The 25,032-nt window shown below is 39.7% G+C and overlaps 2 protein-coding genes across 3 annotated transcripts in view; one reads left to right on the top strand and one right to left on the bottom strand.

Moving 5' to 3' along the window:
* The window catches only part of LRBA (LPS responsive beige-like anchor protein), a 619,335-nt gene that overhangs the window by 252,383 nt on the left and 341,920 nt on the right, over positions 1 to 25,032 (top strand). For both annotated transcript variants that reach the window (XM_063458500.1, XM_063458501.1), the window contains exon 36: positions 2,504 to 2,670. In XM_063458500.1, coding sequence (XP_063314570.1) covers positions 2,504 to 2,670 — 167 coding nt within the window. The remainder of the gene's footprint in view (positions 1 to 2,503; positions 2,671 to 25,032) is intronic.
* Positions 13,368 to 25,032, bottom strand: part of MAB21L2 (mab-21 like 2) — a 106,109-nt gene continuing 94,444 nt past the window's right edge. Inside the window, exon 2 of the transcript XR_010091258.1 lies at positions 13,368 to 13,447. The gene's annotated coding sequence lies outside the window, so the exon portion shown is untranslated. The remainder of the gene's footprint in view (positions 13,448 to 25,032) is intronic.

Below are 25,032 nucleotides of genomic sequence, written 5' to 3'. Positions count from 1 at the left end.
CAAGCCAAGGAACATATCTTTACCACAATCCTAGAATGTAAGCAAGTGTTTTTTGACAAAGTCTCATATTTCTTTGGACTCCTATAGCAAGTGCATACCTGTTTAACCCCTTAAGGACACATGACACGTGTGACATGTCATGATTCCCTTTTATTCCAGAAGTTTGGTCCTTAAGGGGTTAAATAATACCCTGTGTTTACTTGTGATCTATGAAGCAAAGAGTATATTTCCACATTTTAGTTTCCTTTGTTGTGTTTTTGTTGTGTATTGAAAAATAGCTAGGTGAATGCAATAAGGTGTAGATATCTCAGATATTTCCAAAATTGTTTGGGACCATACTAATGAAACCCATGAAAGTCAAAATGGTGATAATCCCCTTTTCTCATCGGTCCAAATAACAAAGGTTTATAGTGAAGGGTGATTAAGTAACTTAACTAAATATAGGTATTTCTATGGAAGGGACACTGGCCCTAAAGCCTGAAATATTTGCAATGGTACTTTCTTTGTTATTATGGGCTATTCAGTGTAGATTGATTTGAAAGACTGCAATATGAAAAAATGAAGGGGTCTGAATGTAATGTGTGTGTACATGGATATATGATGTATAGGTGTGTGCGTGTATTAAACTTTGTGGCATTTTATAGATTCAATCTTTAGCTTTAAAAGGACACGCCAATACAGGTGCTATTGAGTGCTTGTGGAAAGAAACTATTAAGCACAGTGACTTGTATTTATATGCTTTTTATTTTTAGTAATACATCTTTAACAATACTACACTGCTCAATTTCCATTTTGTCATGTTTTAAGGTCAACTATAGCCTTAATGTTCCACAAAGAGACAGAGATTGATAATAAGTAAAGAACGGGCCTCTAATGTGATTTATATCTATGGATTTTATGTCAGATATGAGAAGTTGCTGTTCAAATTGTAAAGACTGATCCATTAGACCATTAGAGAGCACTTTAAAACATTTACTACTTCCTTGGGTGGACATTTTTGAATTGTCTTGTCAAAGAACTTGAAAATATATACAAATATGTTTATGCTCGTTTAGTATATGTAAAGAACAAAAAACAGAGCACGCTTTAAAAACATAGTAAACCATAGTAAATGGTAAGATAATGTGCCTAAAACTTAGTTATTCCTTTCCTATCTCACCATTTAAAGAAGCCTGTGTTGAAATGTGTTTTAGAATAAGTAGTCGAGGGGTGGGGGGCAGAGACTTGCATCATCATTGCTCATAGTGGGATGGGGAGTTCATAGATGCAGACTGGAATACATGACTTGTAAACGGATTACGCACTGTAAACTGGCTTTGATATTAAAATAAATGATTGTTCACCATTTTCATTCAACAAGACTGAATTTGATCACTCCTGGGCTATATTTTAAAAAGCAAAGAAAGCACTGACAGTGCTTTCCCATAGGATTGGCTGCGGCTGACAAGGAGGCAGATCAGGGGCAGAGCCAGCATGGTTCAAACACAGCCCTGGCCAATCAGCATCTCCTCATAGAGATGAATTGAATCAATGAATCTCTGAGGAAAGTTCAGTGTCTGCATGCAGAGGGAGAAGACACTGAATGTTTGGATACATTTTAGGAAGCCATGACCCAGGAAGGATCTCTAACAGCTATCTAAGGAGTGGCCAGTGAAGTTCTCACTAGGCTGAAATGTAAACACTGCATTTTCTCTGAAAAGACAGTGTTTACAGCAAAAAGCCTGAAGGTAATGATTCTACTCACCAGAACAAATGCAATAAGCTGTAGTAGTTCTGGTGATTATAGTGTTCCTTTAATAAACACGTCATGTAGGAGCCAAGACATTGCTGTACTCTGTTCCCTTATAAAGATTGCGTTTTTGGAATACTACTTGGTGTGCCTAGGCTCTTTCTCCTATTTTGTTGCGACATAATCCATTAGACGTATAAAAACTCCTTTAACTGCTATGAACAAATCAAATGCCTGTCAATCTATGGGTGAACTAGCCAGTTTGTTCAGGCTTGCCTAACAAGTCGATTTGTTTGTCCATAGATTGATATGTATTTGATTTGTTCAGCAAAGCTGAATATCTACATATAGAGTCTAAGATCGGCACTCTTACTTAACACAATAAATTATTACCCATTACATGGGTGCAATATCATGTTATATATAAAAACAGGTAGCAATCCCAGGTCTTTTTCGTGGATTTATTTGGTAATTCACATTGTACACTGATGAAAGTTTCTGCCTTTATCAGTCTGGAAGATGCCAAAACGACGATAATCTTTTATTACTTTAGTAGTGATTACTCTAAATGCTCATTATATACTTTTTTTTTTCTTTCATATTTTGCTTCAATATGTAGTATATTGTAATATTATGTCTATCATGTCTGATATATTTTACTTCACAGCTACCACTCTCTTGTATTGTGTATATTTTTGTGACATTTGTTTCAAAGAAAAACAATTAATGTTAATTTGTGTTTTTTTCCCCTCCCCTCTCCCCCATTTTCTTTAGTCCTTATGTGCCCAGTATTCAGCAGACAAACGGGAAGATGAAAAGATGTGTGATCATTTAATAAGGGCAGCCAAGTACAGAGATCATGTGACTGCAACCCAGTTAGTACAAAAGATTGTTAATATTCTCACTGATAAGCATGGAGCTTGGGGGAGTTCAGCAGTAAGGTAAGAAACACATGCTGATGTAGTCTCTGAACTTTTAGTTAATATTTGACATCTGAAATGTCTTATCTTAAAATACCGTATATACTTGAGTATAAGCCGACCCGAATATAGGCCTAATTTTACCCTAAAAAGACTAGGGTGCGAAATGCAGCAGCTACTGGTAAATTTCTAAATAAAATTAGATCCTAAAAAAATTATATTAATTGAATATTTATTTACAGTGTGTGTATATAATGAGTGCAGTGTGTGTGTTGCAGAGCCTTGGTGGGGGGTGGGCATTTTTATAAATTTTTTTTATTATTATTATTTTAATAAAAAACATTTCTTAAATTATTTTTTCTATTATTATTTATATTTATATACATTTTTTCGTCCCCCCTCCCTGCTTGATACATGGCAGGGAGGGGGGCTCTCACTCCCCAGTGGATCCAGTCCAGTGGATGGGCACTGTGTAGGAGGGGGCTGGCAGAGCTCTTATTTACCTCTCCTGCAGCTCCTGTCAGCTCCCTTCTCCTCCGCGCCGGTCCGTGCAACTCCCTCTGCCAGCTCACACTGTAAGTCTCGCGAGACCCCGCGGCTCTCGCGAAACTTACACTGGGAGCTGACAGAGGTGCTGACCGGACCGGCGAGGAGGAGGAGGGAGCGGACAGGAGCTGCAGGAGAGGTAAGTAAACTCTCTGCAGCCCCCACAGCCCCCTGTCTGTATTGTGGCAATGTAAATTGCCATAATACAGACATTGACTCGAGTATAAGTCGAGTTGGGGTTTTTCAGCACAAAAAATGTGCCGAAAAACGCGGCTTATACTCGAGTATATACGGTACATATAATTTGTGTTTTTTGTTTGTTTTTACGTTTTTACATCTCTGATCACTTACGTTTGTTAACTCCAATTTACCTTATTTATATAATCTTCACAAGTAAAAAGATATATATGCACTGTTTATTTTTCAAAGAGAAGTTCTATAATTGTTCTTAGTAGTATTTTTCTTTCTTTAAAAGAAAGCTACGTGTTTTGTAGATTGTGGTAGGATAATGAAAACACAGAACGAGGAGCCCAAAACAGCCAAAGCTGAAACATTGCTAGAATGCATCAAATAGGAATTACTCATAGGTAATCCAGCAGGATTGCCTAATTAAAGACCCTACTTGGTTGATTTAAATCTCTGTAAGAAAAATTGCTAATGTCTGTGGGTTGTAAGTTTGACCTAATATGAATAATTCTGAGCCAACACGTTGGTACAAATAGCTGATGCATATTGATATATAGATATATATAGATTTGTGATTTCTGTGGGAAAAGCAAGTATTATGGCTTGACTGACGTGCAGATTTTTGTTTAACATTGTATTAAATATATAAATATATATCTCATACAAAATCCAGTGCACTAAACAGCGATTTCAAGTCTCACAGAATGTAATAGTTTTATTTAAAAACACCTCACCTAGTCAAAAAATAATGGGTTTATTCACAGTATATGATCAAATATTGCATAGGCCTGCCACAACATCAATGTACCCCATTCTTGACAGATCCTACTCTAGCAGTCTAATGCCTACCCTTATGAGATCAATCCACTTACTTGGGAACTACTTTCTCCTGGGATACTCTGCAGGTCAAGGCTAAATAGGTTCCTGGAATGAAGCACCTGTGACATGGAGGGGTGCAAAACAATGGAGTTGGCCTGGACTCCCAAATATATAAATGAAACCAAGATTGCTGCACTTACCTGAACATGCATACATTATAGGGTGCTGCTGGGGCCAATTTATACAACATACAAAATCCAGCGCACTCACTTATTCACTAAACAGCAACCTGCCAAGAATGGGGTACATAGGCGTTGTGGCAGGCTTATACAATGTCTCATCATATTCTGTAACTAAATTGCCCATTATTTTTTGCCTAGGTGAGGTGTTTTTCAATAAAACACTTGCATTCTGTGAGACTTGAAATTGCTGTTTAGTAAATGAGCTAGTACACTGGATTTTGTATGTTGTATAAATTGGCCCCAGCAGCACCCTATGATGTATGCATGTATGTTCAGGTGATGCACAGTCTCCAATGCTGTTCTGTATAGGCCTCAACCCACTTAGCCAGGTCCTTAAGAAGAGTGGATACGGATATAGATTCAAGAGTGGAGCTAGCATCAGCCACCTACTCTAAAGGACGACCTCAAGCTGTATGCCAAGAATGAGCATAATATTGACTCACTGATCCACCTAAATAGGATATACAGCAAGGACATTGGGATGTTGTTCGGACTAGAGAAGTGCGGGCGGATGATGGCAAAAAGAGGGAAGATGATCAGGACAGGAGGAGTTGAAGTTCCAGAAGGCCAAATAGAAGATGTAGAGAACAGCTCTACCTGAGGGTACCACAAATTCATAGCAACCATGAGGAAGAGCCAAGTACCTCCCAAGAGTCAGACAGGTCCTGAAGTCCCAGCTCAATGCCAAGAACAAGATCCAAGCCATCAACACATATGCCCTACTGGTCATCAGGTTCCCAGCTGGAATAATACCTAGGCCAAGAGAAGAACTGGTCACCATGGATGTCAAGACCCAAAAACTACTCACTATGAATTGAGGATTCCACCCAAAATCCAGTACCCAGAGACTGTACACTAGCCGGAAGGAAAGAGGTTGGGGCCTGATGAGTGTCAAAGCCACAGTCTTGGATAAAATACAGAACATCCACAATTACATCACGAAGATGGCTCCAAAAGATGAATTGCTAAGAGAATGCCTGAGACAAGAACAGATAGAGGATGCAGAAAAGAGATCATACCAGTGGTTGGAAAAGGCAGGACAGAAAGACAACACTGCGGCACTAATCCTAGCAGCACAGGAACAGGCACTCCGCACCAGATCAATAGAAGCTGGAGTCTACCACACCAGGCAAGACCCAAGGTGCAGACTGTGCAAAGAGGCCTTTAAGATAGTCCAGCACCTAGTAACCAGATGCAAGATGTAAGCAGGAACAGCATATATGGAGAGACATAACCAAGTTGCTGGGGTTATCTACCGAAACATCTGCACAGAATATGGATTGGAAATACCACAAAGGAGACTGACAAGGTTTAGATCCTGTGGGACTTCAAGATCCAGACAGATCTTCTGATGGTGGTAGACAAGGAACAGAATACTGCAGTCGTGGTAGATGTAGCTATACCCAGTGACTGTAACATCAGGAAGAAGGAATATGAGTAGGTAGAGAATTACCAAGGATTGAAAGAGCTAGAAAGGATGTGGAAAGTGAAGACAGTTGTGATAGGAGCACTCGGGACAGTTGTGATAGGAGCACTCGGGACAGTTGTGATAGGAGCACTCGGGACAGTTGTGATAGGAGCACTCGGGACAGTTGTGATAGGAGCACTCCCAGTTGTGATAGGAGCACTCGGGACTGTAACTCCCAAGTTGAGGGAGTGGCTTCAACAGATTCTAGATGGGACATTGGAGATTGTTATCCAGAATAGTGCAGTTCTAGGAACCGCTAAGATATTGCGCAGAATCCTCAAACACCCAGGCCTCTGGTAAAGGACCCCGAGAATGAGGAATAAACATATACCACCCAGGAGGGGTGAGATAATTAAAAAAATTGTATGTATGTAAAAAGAATGAGCATATATACCTGTGTGTGTGTGTGTGTGTGTGTTTGTCAGACATGGCTAAACTGCAGCTCGCGAGCAGCATGCGAGCATCACTTTAGACTGTTGAATAAATGCAGCTTGCAAAACTTTTCAGTGTAGTCGCTACCATAAGGCCTTCCCACCTACGGTTGCTCCGGCCCGGAGGTTCAGGATCTGGCTGAACGGAAGGTGGGCAGAGCATAGTGCTCCTCTGCTGCCCTACACAAAATGTAGCATGTGTGATTGTAGCCATATTAGTCCAGTTTTGTCACAGATGTAAAATAATATGAGATTCATACCTTTTTTTTTTTTTCATTTTTCTATTGAACTAACAGAATTTAATGACAAGTTTTTGGGAGAACCTCCTTTTCTGAGGTCTTAAGTATTTCTGAGCAAAGACGACCCATAGAATTAAAAGTTTATTTATAATAAATGTATTTAATTTGTCTTAACATGTTAAGCTTCCCATAAAAATTAAATACAGGAATTATAAAAACAATTAGATAAGATATAAGGGTAAATATTTTACAATCCATTTTTTTTTTAATTTAAACAAAATTATAACAATTTTGTGCAATATACTCTCATATATCAACCAAAGCTGCGAGACAACACTATTCCGTATTTGTTTGATTTGAATGCCTTTGTTTTAATCCACATCTATTGGTTTGTCTTAGTTTGTATTAGCCATGTCACCCTATTCTATTATTGGTTAAGAACATGTTCATGTCTTATGCTTGAATAAAAATGTACAATGCATGTCTATAAGACAAAAGTGAATTTAAAGTAAAAAGAGTTTAAATAGAAAGAATTTGTTTCTCTAGATTCTGTAAGTTGCCCGATCCATCATCCTTCTCCCATTTTTGGAAGCTTACCTTCTCTCAATATGTGAACCATGCATCCCAACCAGACAGTGAGATCACAGTCAAAATACTTAATTGTTGCTACCTCCTGTCATCGTATGCCCTTGTAGTCGTGACGTATACACATACCATGGTAACTATTGTTTAGTGTGTTGAGCACTCTGCCCTGTAAAGAGGATACTATGTGTTCTGCAGTTTTAATCAGCTACTTCTACCTCCCCTTTCTGGGTTGAAATCAGCCACAGGGTAGGAAGGCCAACTAATTCTTCTCCCTGGGCTACACTCTGCCACTGGGGAGAGAAGCCAGCTACCTCTACCTCCTCTTGATGGCTGCTGCTCAACCTCTACTCCCTTGGTGGTGATCTTCTGCTGGGGTGGGAGGCAGACTAGCTCTGCTTCCTTGGTTGTGATCTGCTGCAGTGGAGGAAAGCCAACAGCCTCCGCTCCCTTGTTTGTGACCTACTGTGGGGAAGGGAAGGTTGATTACCCCCACTCCCTGGGGCCCTCTGTTTATGATAACCAACCTCTTGATCCAGATCTAGTGGTCTTGCTTCCCTTTCTGGAAAGCCATCACCTCAGACATAGTTCTCAGGATGGTCTCCACCGAAGGAGTGCCATAATAGTCCAGGCACTTCCGCACTATGTCAACAAACTCTGAGCCAGAGTTGGAGGATGCCATGCTTGCCTGGTCAAACTATGTGGTCACCTCCTCCCAGATCAGTTGCACCACCTCTGCTGATGGAGTTGCTCCAAAGAAAGCCAATCCCTCAGTCACTAGTCTCTGAAATTCCTCCCCAGACAAGCACGCTGCTCTATCCCTCTCACTGGGTTCCAGAAGATGTACAGAGATGTCCCATATGGTGTTTTAGATGTTTCCCAAATAGCTGGGATTCTGGAACGCTTCAATCCCAGTTGCCAAAGCTTGACTGAGGTAGCTGAGGATTTCTTCCACCCTGGACTAGGATCCTCACAACCAATTGATGACACTATACTGGTTCCACAGCCAAATCTACCTAGTTGGTTGAGACCATCAACAGGACAGGAGAGGGCACAAAATATTTAACAATAAACAATTACAATATACACACCTTGCACCTATAATGGGCTCAGGGTGACTAAAACATAAGAATAATTTGGGGACCTACATAAAGTGTCAGTCTTCTGCTCCCAGTCCCAGGTCTCAGATTGCTCAGTCAGTCAAGAAAGCGACTTTTCCCGAATCTCTGATTGTTCCCACCACTTCCACGTGGCTGAGGCCTCAACTAAAAAAGCCCCAGGGCCCAAACCTGTGCCGAAATTGGTGGGAGATGAATTTTCTCTGGAATTGTGGGATGTCCTAGGGTCTTCTGAGCATCACCCATTAGTTTGTTTGGCTTGAAGGATAACTTAAACAAGGTTACCTCCACTTGGTATTTATCCCATGTCACTTTTTCATCATCTGCATCCAGGTCACAAATATCAAATGACTATGATGCCAACAAAAAGGTATTGTTATAGAAGTTGGTAGTATATTTTAGGAATTCTTTTAAATACATTGTATTGTGAGTTTACCCTGAACTATTTCACATCAAGAGAACTTGGCAATATATTTGCCAACGGTTAACTGTTGTATCTGGAAGATTCTAGTTAAAAGAAGTTTGTGGCCTTCTTATAGTAGTAGTTGCATTTAAGTGCGGCATTCAGAAATCTATTCTGTGTGTTTATAGTCATGGGGCAAAAGATTGGCCTTTCACTATAGAAACATAGTTATGGGTTGGAGATCTCTCGTCACCGCCAAAGTCATCGGAGATAGGTACTGTAAAAAGGACACCGCCGTGCCCCTATTTTCTTAATAGGAAAGAGTGTGAACAGCATGCTATGTCCCTTGGAGCTTCTTCAGTAGTTAGGGGATGTAGAGCTCTATGAGCTGTTTCAAACTCCCAGTGTTGTGGGGCCTCATGCAGAATTTGGGTAAATATCTTAATTAGGACATCATTTATGCGCTAACCCCTGATTCGAAAATTGCATCTTCGACTGTGGTTGTCGAGATTTTCCATCTGTCTCTGCATTGCCAATAGCCTTGCTACCTGTTTAGATGTCACCAGTTCAGCAGCTGTATGTTGCTGGGCATGGTTGTGTACTGTGGTACTTATTGTGGATGGTGTTATGTTGTTCTGCTTTTAAAGCAGTTACCGTAAGTCCTCTTTTGTGGCTACTGTAGCTGTATGCCTTTGGATGTCAGCACTGATTTGGGGTAGTGTGGCCGCCTCACTCTGCTTAGAACTCTGCTTGCCCATTTATCTTTCCATATAGATCAATCTCATTACCAGTTCCTGACTTATTTATATTTTGAAAACATGATAGATAGCATTTATGCATTTTTTGTAAATGAAAATGCTTTGGGGGAAATGTACTAATAGAGTGCTTGAGGGCAAGACTTTTACAAATTACTTTCACAATGTAACTGTCTCAGGTGTGTTACGATTAATGGGTTAAGGTTACGAATATCTAGATGCATTATACTACCTTTTTATTACAACATGGTTATTCACAAATTGCTCTGCCATTGTACACTTTTTAAAGGACTTTATTGCTTTGCTATATGTTGCTGATTCAGAGTGTTTAATACTGCATAAAGATTGCCTTGTTTGTACTCTACCTATTGAAATGTGTGTACAGTGTTTGATTTATCTTATCTATATACATTTTTACCTCGGTTTTAATGTTGCTTAAAAAAAAATTACAGGTTTTTGCATAGGTTATCTGAAAACTCCCCCATTTTGGTATTTATCCCATGTCACTTTTTCATCATCTGCATCCAGGTCACAAATATCAAATGACTAAGATGCCAACAAAAAGGTTTTGTTATAGAAGTTGGTAGTGTATTTTAGGAATTCTTTTAAATACATTGTATTGTGAGTTTACCCTGAACTATTTCACATCAAGAGAACTTGGCAATATATTTGCCAACGGTTAACTGTTGTATCTGGAAGATTCTAGTTAAAAGAAGTTTGTGGCCTTCTTATAGTAGTAGTTGCATTTAAGTGCGGCATTCAGAAATCTATTCTGTGTGTTTATAGTCATGGGGCAAAAGAAAGTATAACCTCTTTGAACATGTGGATTTACGTGTCAGGACATAACAATCACCTGTTCCTTAGCAGGTATTAAAATTAGGTAAAAACAACCTCGTATGAACAACATATGACATAACTGTGTCATGATTTAACAAAAATTAAGCCAAATGGAGAAGCCATGTGTGAAAAATTATACCCTTACTGCTTCTTTAATAAATAAGAGGGTAAGTAGCAGACAGGTGCTGCTAATCAAATGCTCTGAATTGATCATCACCAAGTGTGACCACTTCTATAAAAGCTGAAGTTTTAGCAGTTTGCTGGTTCTGAGCATATAGGTATGCGCTAACACAATGCCAAGGAGAAATTATTTTAGAGAAGCAATTGTTGTTGCCTATCAAATTGGCAATTTACAAACAAGTCCATCATTCTACAGTGAGAAAGATTATTCAAAAGTGGAAAATATTCAAGATAGTTGCCCATCTTCCCAGGAGTGGACAGCCCATTCAATTTGAAAAAGACTTACCATGTATGGTTTGTTTGGAGGGATTGCCAGGAGAAAGCCTCTTCTCTCTAAAAAGAACATGGCAGCACAGCTTAGGTTTGCAAAGTTGCATCTGAACAAACTGCAAGACTTCTGGAGCAATGTCCTTTGAACAGACAAGACCAATGTGGAGATGTTTGGCCATAGTGCACAGCGCCATCCTTTGAGAAAATCAAAACAAACACTTCATACAGCTGTCCAACTGTTGTGATTGAGGGGTGATTATTTGGGCTTGTTTTGCAGCCATAGGACCTGGGAACCTTGCAGTCATTGAGTTGACAATGAAACTCCTCCGTAATCAGTGGCGTACATACCAGGGTCGCAGGGGTCCTGGCTGCGACCGGGCCCGGCCGCCCCTGCGACCCTGTATGTACCCACTGGGCCAGCCTCTTCTTCTGGGGGGCCCAGGAGCCGGCCACCTCCGGGCCCCCCGAGGCTGGCCCTGCTTACACCCGGCGGCCGGTCAGGCTGGTGCGCAAGGGAGCACTCTCCCCTGACTATCAGTGCGGTGCGCGAGGGAGCTGAAGAGGAAGCACTCAGGGGAGAGTGCTTCCTCTTCAGCTCCCTCGCGCACCGCACTGATACTGGAGCCGGAAGATGAAGTCATCTTCCGGCGCCGGCATTCCTACGCGGCGCGCGAGGGAGCTGAAGAGGAAGCACTCAGGGGGAAGCACTCAGCAGCACCACTGGACCCCAGGGAATCCCCTCAGCACTCCAAAAGGTAGGGAGGCTGGGGGGATTTAAATAAAAAAAAAACATGTGTTAGTTTGTGTGTTAGTTTGTGTGTTAGTTTGTGTGTTAGTTTGTGTGTTAGTTTGTGTGTTAGTTTGTGTGTTAGTTTGTGTGTTAGTTTGTGTGTTAGTTTGTGTGTTAGTTTGTGTGTTAGTTTGTGTGTTAGTTTGTGTGTTAGTTTGTGTGTTAGTTTGTGTGTTAGTTTGTGTGTTAGTTTGTGTGTTTATTTGTGTGTGTGTGTTTGTGTGTGTGTTTGTGTGTTTGTGTGTGTGTTTGTGTGTTTGTGTGTGTGTTTGTGTGTGTGTGTGTGTGTGTTTGTGTGTGTGTGTGTTTGTGTGTGTGTGTTAGTTTGTGTGTTAGTTTGTGTGTTAGTTTGTGTGTGAGTGTGTTAGTGAGTTAGTTTGTGTGTTAGTGAGTTAGTTTGTGTGTGAGTGTGTTAGTTTGTGTGTGTGTGTGTTAGTTTGTGTGTGTGTGTGTGTGTCTGCTAGTGAGTGTGTGTTTGTCAGTGAGTGTGTATGTATGTCTGCCGCTGAGTGTGTCTGTCAGTAAATGTGTGTCTGTTAGCTAGTGTGTATGCATTTGTTGGTGATAGTGTGTGTGTGTGTCTTCAGCACTTACCTTTCTCCAGCGCCGGACTCCCATGACGCTGGGGATCCCTCCGCCTCTCAGCTCCGAATGCGCATGCACGGCAAGAGCGTGCACGCATTCAAACCGCCCATAGGAAAGCATTACTCAATGCTTTCCTATGGACGTTCAGTGTCTTAAAATGGCGGAAGCGCCTCTAGCGGCTGTCAGTGAGACAGCCACTAGAGGCTGGATTAACCCTCAGTGAAACATAAGTTTCTCTGAAACTGCTATGCTTTCAGCTGCAGGGTTAAAACTAGAGGGACCTGACACCCAGACCACTTCATTGAGCTGATGTGATCTGGGTGTCTGTAGTGGTCCTTTAAGTGTGTGTGCATCTGCATGCACTGGCGTACATACCGCGGTCGCAGCCCTGCAACCCCTGCGACCAGGTGCCCGCCGCCATGGGGGGGGGGGGGGGGGGACGGCCACGGATCAATTTTCGCACCGGGGCCCCATGGGTCATGTGTACGCCACTGTCCGTAATATCATGTTTTAGACAGCTAAAGCTTGGTCTAAATTCGCTCATGCAACAGGGCAATGATCCTAAGCACACCAGCAAATTTACAACAGAATGGCTGGAAAAAAAATAAATCCTGGTGTAGCAATGACACTATCAAACTCCAGACCTTAATCCAATTAATATGCTGCAGTGAGACCTTAAGAGAACTGTGCATAAACAAATGCCAGCAAACCTCAATGAACGGAAGCAACATTGTGAAGCAGAATGAGCAAAAATACCCCCCCACAGCAATGTGAGAGACTTGTATACATAGAGAAAATGATAACTTCAAGTTATTGCTCCTAAAGATGGTTCTACAAAGTATTGAATCACAAGGTGTACTTGGTTTTTTACACACTGCTTATCCGTTTTAACTTAAAAAGTAAAATAAAATAAAAATTGTTAAATTAATTGACACTGTGTAAAATGTCATGTGTTGTTGAGGATGTATTTACCTAATTACCTAAGATACAGATGAATATGTCCTTATATGTAAAACCATAGAATTCAAAGAGGGTTACTTTCTTTTATTGGGTTATATCTACTAAATAGTTATTTTTTTTTATTTTTTTATTTGGGCTTTGGAGTGTTCTTTTTATGTTAATGGAAGGTGGGAAGTCCCCTAAAATTCACTGCTCTCAATCCTGGAGCATTGTAAATGCAACCACTAACAAACCGTTAAAGAAAAGAATATATACTTTTTTTAACTTACCGTATTCCAGTGCCAAAGTCCCTTGGCGCTAGCTCAGTCTCTGTCCCCTCTGACGTCCTTGTGAGTGCCATGCCATTAGGCCTTTATCATAGGATAGCATTGAAACCATTGTACATTGCTGTGGAAATTGACAAAGCTGTATAAATAATAATAATAAAAGTGTGAGGACATCATAGAATGTGATGGCAGATAAGAACAGTTTGGCCCTTCTAGTCTGCCCAATTTTCTAAGTACTTTCATTCGTCCCTGGACTTATCATATATCTAGGATAGCCTTATGCCTTTCCCACACATGCTTAGACTCCCTCAATGTGTTAACCTCTACCACTTCAACGTGAAGGCTATTCCATGCATCCACTACCCTCTCTGCAGTCATACTTACTGAAATTATTTTTAAACCTTTGCCCCTCTAATTTAAGACTGTCAGCTTGTTGTAGTTTTTCTTCTTTTAAATATAGTCTCCTCCTTTACTGTGTTAATTCCCTTTATGTATTTAAATGTTTCTATCTTATCCCCTCTGTCTAGTCTTTCGTCCAAGCTATACATGTTAACATCCAGGGTTGTGCAACTCTGTGAAGCAGCAGGAAGCGCCTCAAGTGTGTAACATTGCAATTCTCTAAAACTGCAATGTTGTTAGCTGCTGAGTCAAGGGGACTAGAACACTTCAATGAGATGAAATGGTCTGGTTTGATATGATTGCATTACTTTCCACTTAAAATATACTCTACATTACGAAGTTTGGAAAACCAGCCATCCTTCTCGCTAGTACTCTGCAAGCTAGTTGATACTAACTTTGTCTGCCTGAGTGTAATATTTTTATAAAATGGGCTTCCTCTCTTTAAAGGAACACTATAGGATCAGGAACACAAACATTGTGTTATATTGCACGTATATTGTAAAGTGAAGCGTGTTCATCCAGTGTTTTCATCCACTTTGAAAATGTATTTAAATTTTTTTTATTTAATTTTTTTTAAATGTCTATTCACAGCTGTATTTGATTGCTTTGTTGTATTGTGGCCATTTGGACTGTTTGCTGCATTGAGAAGCTATTATGTAGACTTTGTATAAGTGTGTGGTTATACTAATGGGAAGTGCAGTCTCTCATATTTAATTTTTTTTTTTCCTTATCTCATTATACAGAATAGTCTTTGGTTTACTGAATTATGGCAAACTCTATTACATTTGTTTAACATGGAGTATGTTGAGCTGCTTTTCAAAGTGGGTAGTAAAAATGTTAATATAGTACTGTGCAAGGATGTTTATACTAAGCAATGATTTTGAGGTTGTCCTCCCTGGTATTCTGAGTTAGTGAGTGATGACACTTTAACCCTTTGACAAGCAGATCCATGCATGGTCTATATTTTGTGTCGTTTCAATAGAAGAGGCATGTCTACAGTGCTTTCTGCACCTCACAGTACTAAACGATTTCAAGGTGGGTTTAATTGTGTGAGTTTTTCTTTTTTACATTTTTTGTTTTGTTTTTATTTTTATGCTTTTTATTTTGTCCTGCCTCTTTTAACCCCACCAATTAGTGCAATAGTTAACATTTTCCCAATTCTTCATTGAATTGTTTTTAATAAATATATATATATATTCTATTGCTTTATTCTTGTTTGTCCTTTTGGAATCCATATCATTCGTATTGTTGCCATGATTCGAGAGCCTTAATACTTCCCCATTAATGTCATTTATTTTGTTTCAGTATTGATGGCTTTCCTAATGCCGTCCGATCAGTAGGTTGCAGTGCTGGCAGCTGGCCTGAGATCAGCAGTGGTTTTAATAAATCACAATCAGACCCATGCCATTACATCAATATTTTTAGTCAATTATAGAGAAGGTCAGGTGCTGCACCGAACAGTGAAGCTTCTGGATGTGGCATTTTTAAAACATCTGGTCCTGCAATGAAGGGGGGGGGGGGGGGAGGGAGGAGAGGAATCTCCAAGTTGGAAAGAGAGGAATTCAATTTTGCCTATTTGAGGCGGATCAAATGAAATCTACATCATTATGGGTAACTCTCTGATGATTACAGCTGTCCTGACCAGGGACTAGTTATTAAACCTTAATACTGTTACTCTGAAAGCAACCCCCGAGTTCCAATTCAATAAAAATGAAAATATTATTTTCTCTGAAGCAGATGGGATTTGTTGTTCCCTCACAGCAGGCATCTAATATCTTTTGACACCTAGTGACCTGTCTGAATGCAATTTGTGTCTTAATATCAAGCTTTACACAAGCTGCTGACTTTGGAGAAAAACAAAAACAAACAATTTTTTACATTTTTATTTTTTTTATTTCTGATATTTGTTCCTATTGTTTGTTACACACAAAAGGTATTTAGTTTACATGGGTTTATATGAATGTTTGTCCTTTCATGTCACTGCGAATATAACTCCCTCCCCCCATGTTTTCATTGTGCTGTGAGATTTCTTATTGAATGCATAGTAGTAGGTTGGTACTTGTTCAGATATTAATGTCACTAGCACCTGACATGAGGCTCAGGTGAAAAGAAAGAGCTAGGCGAGGAATGTGAAAGAAGCAAGAAGAAAAAAGTCTGCAAATGAACAGAGTGGCAGAAATATTTTTTCTTTTTTTCTTTTTTTTCTTTTCCCCCCTGTGTGCTCCGAGCAGGCATTGTGTTTATTTGGGTCAGGAGACAAATCATCTCTCATGTAGATGACACCTGGTAAAGTGGCTGAATGTAAGAAGGATGAGGAGAGATGATGGAGAACACGAATGGAAGCCCCAGAGGACAGGCTACCCTTTTCTCATCGTGTCCTTCATTGCATTCTAATAGGCTGACTAATGTACCATAGAAATATGCTCTGGGTCTTCATAAGATAGAAGAGAAAAAAAATAGCAGCATTCCTCATTTTGAGGGGGGAATGCATAGGTAAAACTGCAGATATAATTAATTGCAGGCATGGCAATGAGATGTTTTTATATCAAACTGGCTGAATGTTTTACGTTAGGATGTTGAATCTGAGTTGGGCTGCAGCGGTTGTTAAGAAATGGTTTCAGATTGCTTGCAGTAGGTTTTAATGGCTGCCCTCAAGCTAGAGGCATCTTTCCCAATGAAACATTCATCTTTTTCTTTTATTTATTTATTTATTTTTTGTCAAAAGCCTTGCCGGTAAAACCTCTGTGATGCTGTCTACAATTTTTCTTCAGTAAATCAAATCTTCTTCCTTTCAGAAAAGATGAATGCTAGATGGAACGGGTGTTATAAAAGGAAAAAAAAGGGAGAGAGAAAAATCAATGCCGGGAAAATTGAAACAGTATGCCTTGGTATTGATTGGCCTTGTGAAATCGAAACTAACAGCTTTGTAACTGTTCCAGTGGACAGTTAGCTGACCTGTAATGGACAAACTATCAATATTAGCATTGTAGTATGTCATTTCAGAACAGAGGGTTCAGCTAGAAGAGGGAGCGTTGAGTGAAGTTGTAATGCAGTATATAATGTTTCCTGATTATGTACAGGTTTGTTTCCTTGAGACTATGATAGTAATCCACAATGTTTACCTATAATAATATCGCACTCATCAGGAAATGTATTGTTTCTGAGGCATCTAGGATTACTGCATAGCTTTATCCTGGTCCACCTGACCAAAGCAAATATAATTCTAAAATAAATTTAATTTGTTTTCCCCGCAATCTTGAGGTTAAAGCTGTAATTACCAATGTTGACCTTCACATCTGACCTCTAACCCCTTCTGAACCGCAATTCCTGCAGAAGGGAAGGGGTTACACAATCCTCTTTTCTTTTGATGCTTATTACTTTTGTGATGAGATTTCACTTAGCTTTTTTTTTTTTTTTATATATATTTTTTTTCATATTTTTATTTTTCTTCAATGAATGAACTGGTACCTTGTAGAATTACAATCCTATTAGACTGCAGTGCACTGAAATGTGAAATGCAATCAAAGCAAATGTATGCGGACCATAAAAAAAAAAAAAAAAACACACACATTGCCAGGGATTTTTCTCTGTTCCCCAGCCCCCTGAATGCTTTTCTTTCACCATTTCCCCACCCTGCAGTTATTGTACTTGACATCAGTGTAAAGTAACATTCATTGCTCTCTCCGGAGCTCTGATGATGCTTAAAAAAAAATTTTTATTGCCAATGTTGGCCCTGGTAATATTGTGAAATGGCTTAATAAAACCAACAATTCTCCCAATTCTACCTCTAGTGAAGATCCTGCACACCACACAACAACAAATAATTTATAAAAAGGGAAGACTCTTTGAAGAATATGGGATTATGGTCAGAATCATTAATGGAGTATACAAAGCTATATAAGTAAACTAGGCATTATGACTTATTATACATTCTACAGTGCTGACCACGGGTAGAATTGGTAGAAGTAAAAAGACAAAGGTACAAAACATCTGAGACAATACAATATTTGACAAATACAGGAGGAGTTGAGGGCGCTATTCCTGTGAGAATTTATAATCTTGATTGTAAGGCATTAATCTAGGCATTACATATAGTCTCGAAAAATAAATCCTAACATTACAGAATATTTACCAATGAGAACACAGAAGATTATCTAAAGTGAAATCATTTTTCAATGACTCATGAGTGCTACGATGCGAACACACTTTTGTGTGTTTGTGTATGTGTGTATATATATATATATATATATATATATGTATATATATATGTATATATATATATATATATATATATATATATACCGTATTTATCGGCGTATTTAACACGCACCGGCATATAACACGCACCTCATTTTAAGAAGGAAATTCCAGGAAATTTCCTCCCTCCCATAGTGTTCCCCCCCCTTTCCATAGTTTTCTCCCCCCTCCCATAGTATTCTCCACCCCCTCCCATAGTGTTCCCCCCCTCATCCCATAGTGTCCCCCCCTCATCCCATAGTGTCCCCCCCTTTCCATAGTATTCCCACCCATCCCATAGTGTTCCCCCCCCTCATCCTATAGTGTCCCCCCCTTTCCATAGTATTCTCCCCCCTCCCATAGTATTCTCCCCCCCTCCCATAGTATTCTCCCCCCCTCCCATAGTATTCTCCCCCCCTCCCATAGTATTCTCCCCCCCTCCCATAGTATTCTCCCCCCCCTCCCATAGTATTCTCCCCCCCTCCCATAGTATTCCCCCCCTCCCATAGTATTCTCCCCCCCTCCCATAGTATTCTCCCCCCCATAGTATTCTCCCCCCCCCCTCCCATAGTACTCTCCCCCCCCCTCCCATAGTATTCTCCCCCCCCCCCTCCCATAGTATTCTCCCCTCCCATTGTATTCTCCCCCCATAGTATTATCTCCCTCCCCTCCCATAGTGTCCCCCCTCCCCTTGTCCCATAATTACTTACCTGTCTTGAAGCGTGGGCCGGCTTCACAGCGCGCACCGCGGTACAGGAACTTCAATTTCAGGTTCCGGTTTCCGGCGGGACTGAAAGGAAGTGTGCACACTTCCTTTCAGTCCCGCCGGAAACCGGAACCTGAAATTGAAGTTCCAGTACCGCGGTGCGCGCTGGACACTGGCCCACGCTTCAAGACAGGTAAGTAATTATGGGATATCGGCGTATAACACGCACCCATCATTTCCCCCTATTTTCAGGGAGAAAAAGTGCGTGTTATACGCCGATAAATACGGTGTGTATATATATATTTTTGATCCTGAAGAAAGTCCTCTTAGAAGGACTGAAACGTTGATCTTTTAAATGACTCTTAAATGACTTTTATACAAAAAAAAACGTGAGTGCAGCCATCTATTTGAATTTTCTGGATACATTAGCCACATTTGGCTGGCACCCGGCTACTAATTCAGAGATTTAAAATAAATAAAATATCCTAATTCTCAATGATTAAGATATAAAAAAAGTAAAATATCCCCTGCTACCTCTTGTCTCAAATCCCCATGGTATCCATTAGATTGTAAGCTCACGGGCCATCTAGCCAAGCACTTTGTATAAAAGAGCTCCAATGGCTAGATCTCGGCTTACTGGCAGGGCTCTCTCTACCTCTATTTGTCTGTGTATATTGTACGTTTCTCCACTAATTGTACAATGCTGCGGAATCTTTTGGCGCTTTATAAATAGCAGTAATAATAATAATCCACTTGTATGAAATACATCACTAGCCACCTGCTTAACGCTGTTAAATGTTGATGGTCTTGCATTTGCAAGACCCCATAATTAAAATAATGGAGGTACTTTTCCATGTGTCCCAGTGCAGATCCCAACAGCATTACTGATGTTGGTTCTACCGTATTAAATTTCTCGAATAAGTCACCCATTTATGATCCTGTTACTAAACCCTTTATCCCATGCATCATCTCCTGGCCATCCCTTGACTGTCCCGCTCACCCCCTTCTCACATCAAACACCTTTTATTCCTACATTGTACTCACCAGCCTCTACCTCCCCATTTGTTCCATGTGATAAGAACTGCCCTCTCAAGTTTAATGGTTTGTTCTGTTCAGTGGCAATGGAGGGGTTAGGGGCTGACCAGGCTAGAGCACCTGAGTTGGGCCCTGAAAAGACAAAGTTTAAATCTGGCAGCATTTCATGGTTAGCCCAGAGTCCAGAAATAACACCTCCAATTATATAATTTGTGGCACTGCCACTTTAATATACCATATTTGGAGTTAATTATATAACTCAGAGTGATGTTATGTTTGCACGGTTTTAATGCATTTGGTAGAAGGTTAATGCAGCGTGACTTGGGGTTAATACAGCAGGTCAAGAATATAAATGTAGGTTCATGTAAAACGCTGAAATCAGCCAAAGATGCGTAATTTAAAGACATTCGAGTTTAGGGTTAGACCTAAAGCTCGGTTTAGGAGAAGCTTAATGGGTCACTATAGTCACTAAAATAACTTTAGCTTAATGAAGCAGTTTTGCTGTATAGGTCATGCCCCTGTAATCTCACTTCTCAATTCTCTGCCATTTAGGAGTTAAATCACTTTGTTTATTCAGCCCTAGTCACACTTCCCTACATATGACTTACACAGCCTTCCTAAACACTTCCTGTAAAGTCATCTAATGTTTATACTTGTAAATTGTAAAATCTGTTTAATTTAGAATTTATCTCCTGCTCTGTTAATCTTTCTAGACCCTGTAGGAATATCGTGTGTGTGTGCGATTAAAGTTCAATTTACAGAGCAGAAGAGTGAGAGCATATGACTGAAATAAACCTTTTTTCTTTTTTCCCTTCCCTTGTTGGTGTGTTGTCTGTGGGCACTCATTAAGCTATAGTTAAGTTTATTATTTCTCACACATAAATTGATCTATGCTGGTATGTTGCATTCAAAATTTAAATGGAGACTGTGCGTACCAAAGCAACTTTAGCTTAAAAAGTGGTTATGATGTATAGATGCTACCCCTGCAGTCTCACCGCTAACTTCTTTGCCATTTAGTAGGTAAATCAGTTTTGTTTCTGTTTATGCAGCACCTTCCCTGGTTGTCCCATTAATAAATAATTTAAAAAGGAAACTGATTATAATTAGGGCTAAACCATAAGGCTATGAGATGAATATATTTTATTTTTATTTATTTATCCATTATTTTTTTTTAAATAAACACTATGAACTGTATAGAACTATAAGTTATCTTATACAATTGTTGTGGTCATCATCTCCCTTGATGTGCAGCTATCATCATGAGAGACAGTGTTTACAACATAGGAATGGCCTATTTTTATTTTTTTTAAATCTATCAATGCTAAAGCCTGGAGATGGATATAGATATATTCTTTCATTCTGTCTAGGCACTTAATTGTGAATTCATATAATTAATGATTCATATAATACAAATCTTCAAATTCTGCTCTGCTTTAGAGGGTATCACATTAGTGCACTTCCAATTACTGGTGGCTTGTCCATAGGCGCCGTTGTCCTAATTAAAATAAAGTCTATTGCCAGAGTTTTCCTGGGGGAGTGGATTACATTGAAAATTATTATAGATGGTAAACTTAGACCATAGTACTATAATTTCCGTTCCTTCTTTTTCCACCACAGGCAGTCATTGATGATGAATATTTGCTGGAAAGCTGATAAGCTGTTGTGAACAGCTGGGCATGTGTAGCATTGAGGTTGTTTGTCAAAAATGTCCAGTCTGTGTGCACATCAGGAATTCTCAACTTTTTTTTTTTTTTTTGACAACCACATTTTCATAAGGGTACAGTAGGTGATGGGGAGGGGGCTCCAGAAAAGGGGGTCTAGCCAAACTCAATGAGCCCAACCATCTTAAAACTTCACCAGTCGCAACCGCTGCCACATATCTTCTCACTGTATTATCCAACCCTGGAGTTAGAAATCCTATCTGATCTTTAACACTAGTATTCAAAATATAATACATTCACTACTAATGAACTGAAATTTGGTATCTCTCACCACTGTTCGATTAGATTTCTCTACAACTGTGTCTCTTTCATCTAAACACCCCCTCCCCTAATATCTCTTCCTCCCCCTGTTCCCCTGTTCCCCTGTTCCACTGTACCCCTTAATATCTCCTTCTATTACCACCACCTTTTTGTTTTCAGTAAACCCATATCTTACCTTCTCAGTGCACCTCCATTTCTCCCTCATTATGAGGACTGCTGTTGTTGCGGTATGTCTTTGAGTGGGCAGACGTATGGTAAACGCACACAGCCGTCAATTTCTGTTGGTCTGATTATCTATGGATCAACAATCCTTTTTCTTTTTCGTGCGTTAAATGTATTTTATGGGTTTGTAGTGTTTCAAAGTCCTACCACACTATGCAGATTTCTTTGCATGATATTGGAATTTGTGGAAGTCTTATTGGAAAAATACGTCCGTAGGGAGGTACAACCTAAGAGGTTATATATGCTTTATTTTATCCATCATTGCTGTGTGACCTAGCCTGGTGGGTGGTTATTGAACTAGAGGTTTTCTTTCATTGCTTAACAATATTTTGCCTTCTTTTGTATTCTGTCACACTTCACAGAATTTAATAAGAGTGTGAGCAACACTCCAAAGGTGTACTAATGCATCATTTCCCAGTCTAAATGCAGTTCACACTGCTCCAACTTGTTTTCTAAAATGTATCACACAGCAATGTCACATTATGAAAATCAAACAAGTAGGGTATAGGAGCTCACTAAAATAACTAAATACAAGGCAGCAGTGTACCAGCAGGACTTCCCAATACCTGCTAATAGTAACCAAAAGTGCAAGAAAATCAAAGTGGTAAACCGCGCCACAAAGATGGTCAAAGTGAATGCAATTATAGTATATACATACATACAGGTTATCCAATATTATGGCGGTGTATATAGCCCTCAAAGGAGATAAAAACCAGAAAGATAATAGTGCAATATATCACATAAATATTTAAACACATATAGGTGTAAAAAGCCAGTTAAAAGACTAACTCACACTTTACAGAGCTACTGAGAGCAGTGTCGTATATCGCCTAGATGGTATAATCCCCGTCTTAGGATATATGGGTAGTGGCTGTGTTGGATGTCCAATTCTCAGCAGCTGTGTATATAAGGAAAAAACAGAATAAAATCCAATGGTACAGTATGTACAGTGTATCTGGTAATATAATACTAAGCAGGTATCCTACTTACGATTTCCAGAGCAATAACTTGCTCTGGTGGTGAAAACCTGTGGTGGTATAATCCCCACCAAGGGATAATAAGCAGGATTCCAGTAGCACCAGGAACAAGTATAGAACCAAAAAGGGAGTTGGGAAAAAAGCAGTAACTTTATCAATATAAAAAATAAAATCCATGTATTAAAAGCAAGTTTCCAGTCCCTTACTTTACGCGTTTCGCCCGGGTTTGGGCTTCTTCAGAAGTATCAGTCCGTCTAGATGCCAGCCAGCGTTTTATAGGCAGTTCTGAACTCACCGGATCAGTATGAAGACATCAGGACTACCTATAAAACGCTGGCTGACATCCAGACGGACTGATACTTCTGAAGAAGCCCAAACCCGGGCGAAACGCATAAAGTAAGGAACTGGAAGCTTGCTTTTAATACATAGATTTTATTTTTTATATTGATAAAGTTACTGCTTTTTTCCAACTCCCTTTTTGGTTCTCTACTTGTTTCTGGTGCTACTGGAATCCTGCTTATTATCCCTTGGTGGGGAGCATACCACCACAAGTTTTCACCACCAGAGCAAGTTATTGCTCTGGAAATCGTAAGTAGGATACCTGCTTCGTATTATATTACCAGATACACTGTACAAATTGTACCATTGGATTTTATTCTGTTTTTTCCTTCTTTTCACGGATGCTGAGAATAGGACATCCAACACAGCCACTACCCATAGATCATAAGACGAGGATTATACCGTCCAGGCGATATACGGCAGAGCTCTCAGTAGCTCTGTAAAGTGTGAGTTAGTCTTTTAACTGGCTTTTTACACCTATCTGTGTTTAAATATTTATGTGATATATTGCACTATTACCTTTCTGTTTTTATCTCCTTTGAGGGCTATATACACCACCATAATATTGGATAACCTGTGTGTGTGTGTGTGTGTGTGTGTATATATGTATATGTGTATATTTTTTTTTTTTTTGTGTCCTGATGAAAGTTCACAACGGTGGACTGAAACGTCGACCCATAGACAAATTGGAATAAAAGGTTTTTACTTTTTATAAATGCAAGTCCCTGAGTGCTGACTTTTTCTGAACACTATATATATATGTGTGTGTGTGTGTGTGTATATATATATATATATATATATATATATATATATATATATATATATATATGTATATATGTATATATATGTATATATGTGTGTGTATATATATATATATATATATCCAAAAGCTTGCACTCCAGTTTAGTAAACAATGTATAGCCCGGTGCTTGTCGGTAATAATAATAATAATAAATATAGCGATATGAAAAGCACTCCAAGGACTTCATATAAGGTGAAAAAAAAAACTTGGCTTTATTCAGCAGCAACCAATAGTGATCAACGTTTCAGTCCTATGTCAGGACTTTCATCAGGATAACAGTGCATAACAAATGTGGCAACATAAATAACATACTTAATTACATAATGTACATTGTATACAGCTGAGACTTACCTAAGTTCATGTGTACACCAGTGCCCTGCACGCCAAAAAAACGCGGGCAAAAACGAACCCTGCTTATTGTATTCAGCAGCTGTTGCTGCTGTGTAACCTCTGCGTACCAGTGGTTGCCGGGGAAACCGACCGGGACGCCAGGGGGTGTGTTTTAAAATTGTTGCCATGGCGACAACAGGACCGCATGAGCGATCGGTTGCACAGGCTCAGGTGAATCACAGAACTCAGGGGCAATATGGGACAAGGCACAGTACTGCAAAACATTAGAATATTCGGCCGGCCAATCCTTAATACTGTATAGGAGAGAGGGGGCATAGTATTACTATCTGATGTGGTTAAATAGCCTCAAAGATTACTATAGAAGAAGTACTCAGTGACCAATTATGCATACATCCGCCTTGGGACTATACCAAAAATGTGGGCCTATAGACATAATGATATGTAAAACATAGTGGCCAATCAATTGCCAATTAATGCAACATGGTGCATGGCAGGGTGTTTTTACTAGGGGACTGGCAAGTGTTTATGTAAACTGAAGCCCAAGTCTGTATTCCAAGTATGGCCTAATGTGTAAATAAACATTCTGAATATGTCATACCTCATGTGTAAGGTTGTTGGTACTGTTAGGAGAATCCATTATGTAGCAGGTAATATGGT

The sequence above is a fragment of the Pelobates fuscus genome, chromosome 6 (genome assembly GCF_036172605.1).
Source record: "Pelobates fuscus isolate aPelFus1 chromosome 6, aPelFus1.pri, whole genome shotgun sequence".
Lineage (NCBI taxonomy): Eukaryota > Metazoa > Chordata > Amphibia > Anura > Pelobatidae > Pelobates > Pelobates fuscus.
Note: the sequence above shows the minus strand (reverse complement) of the source record. Positions and strands in the feature narration are given on the sequence as shown.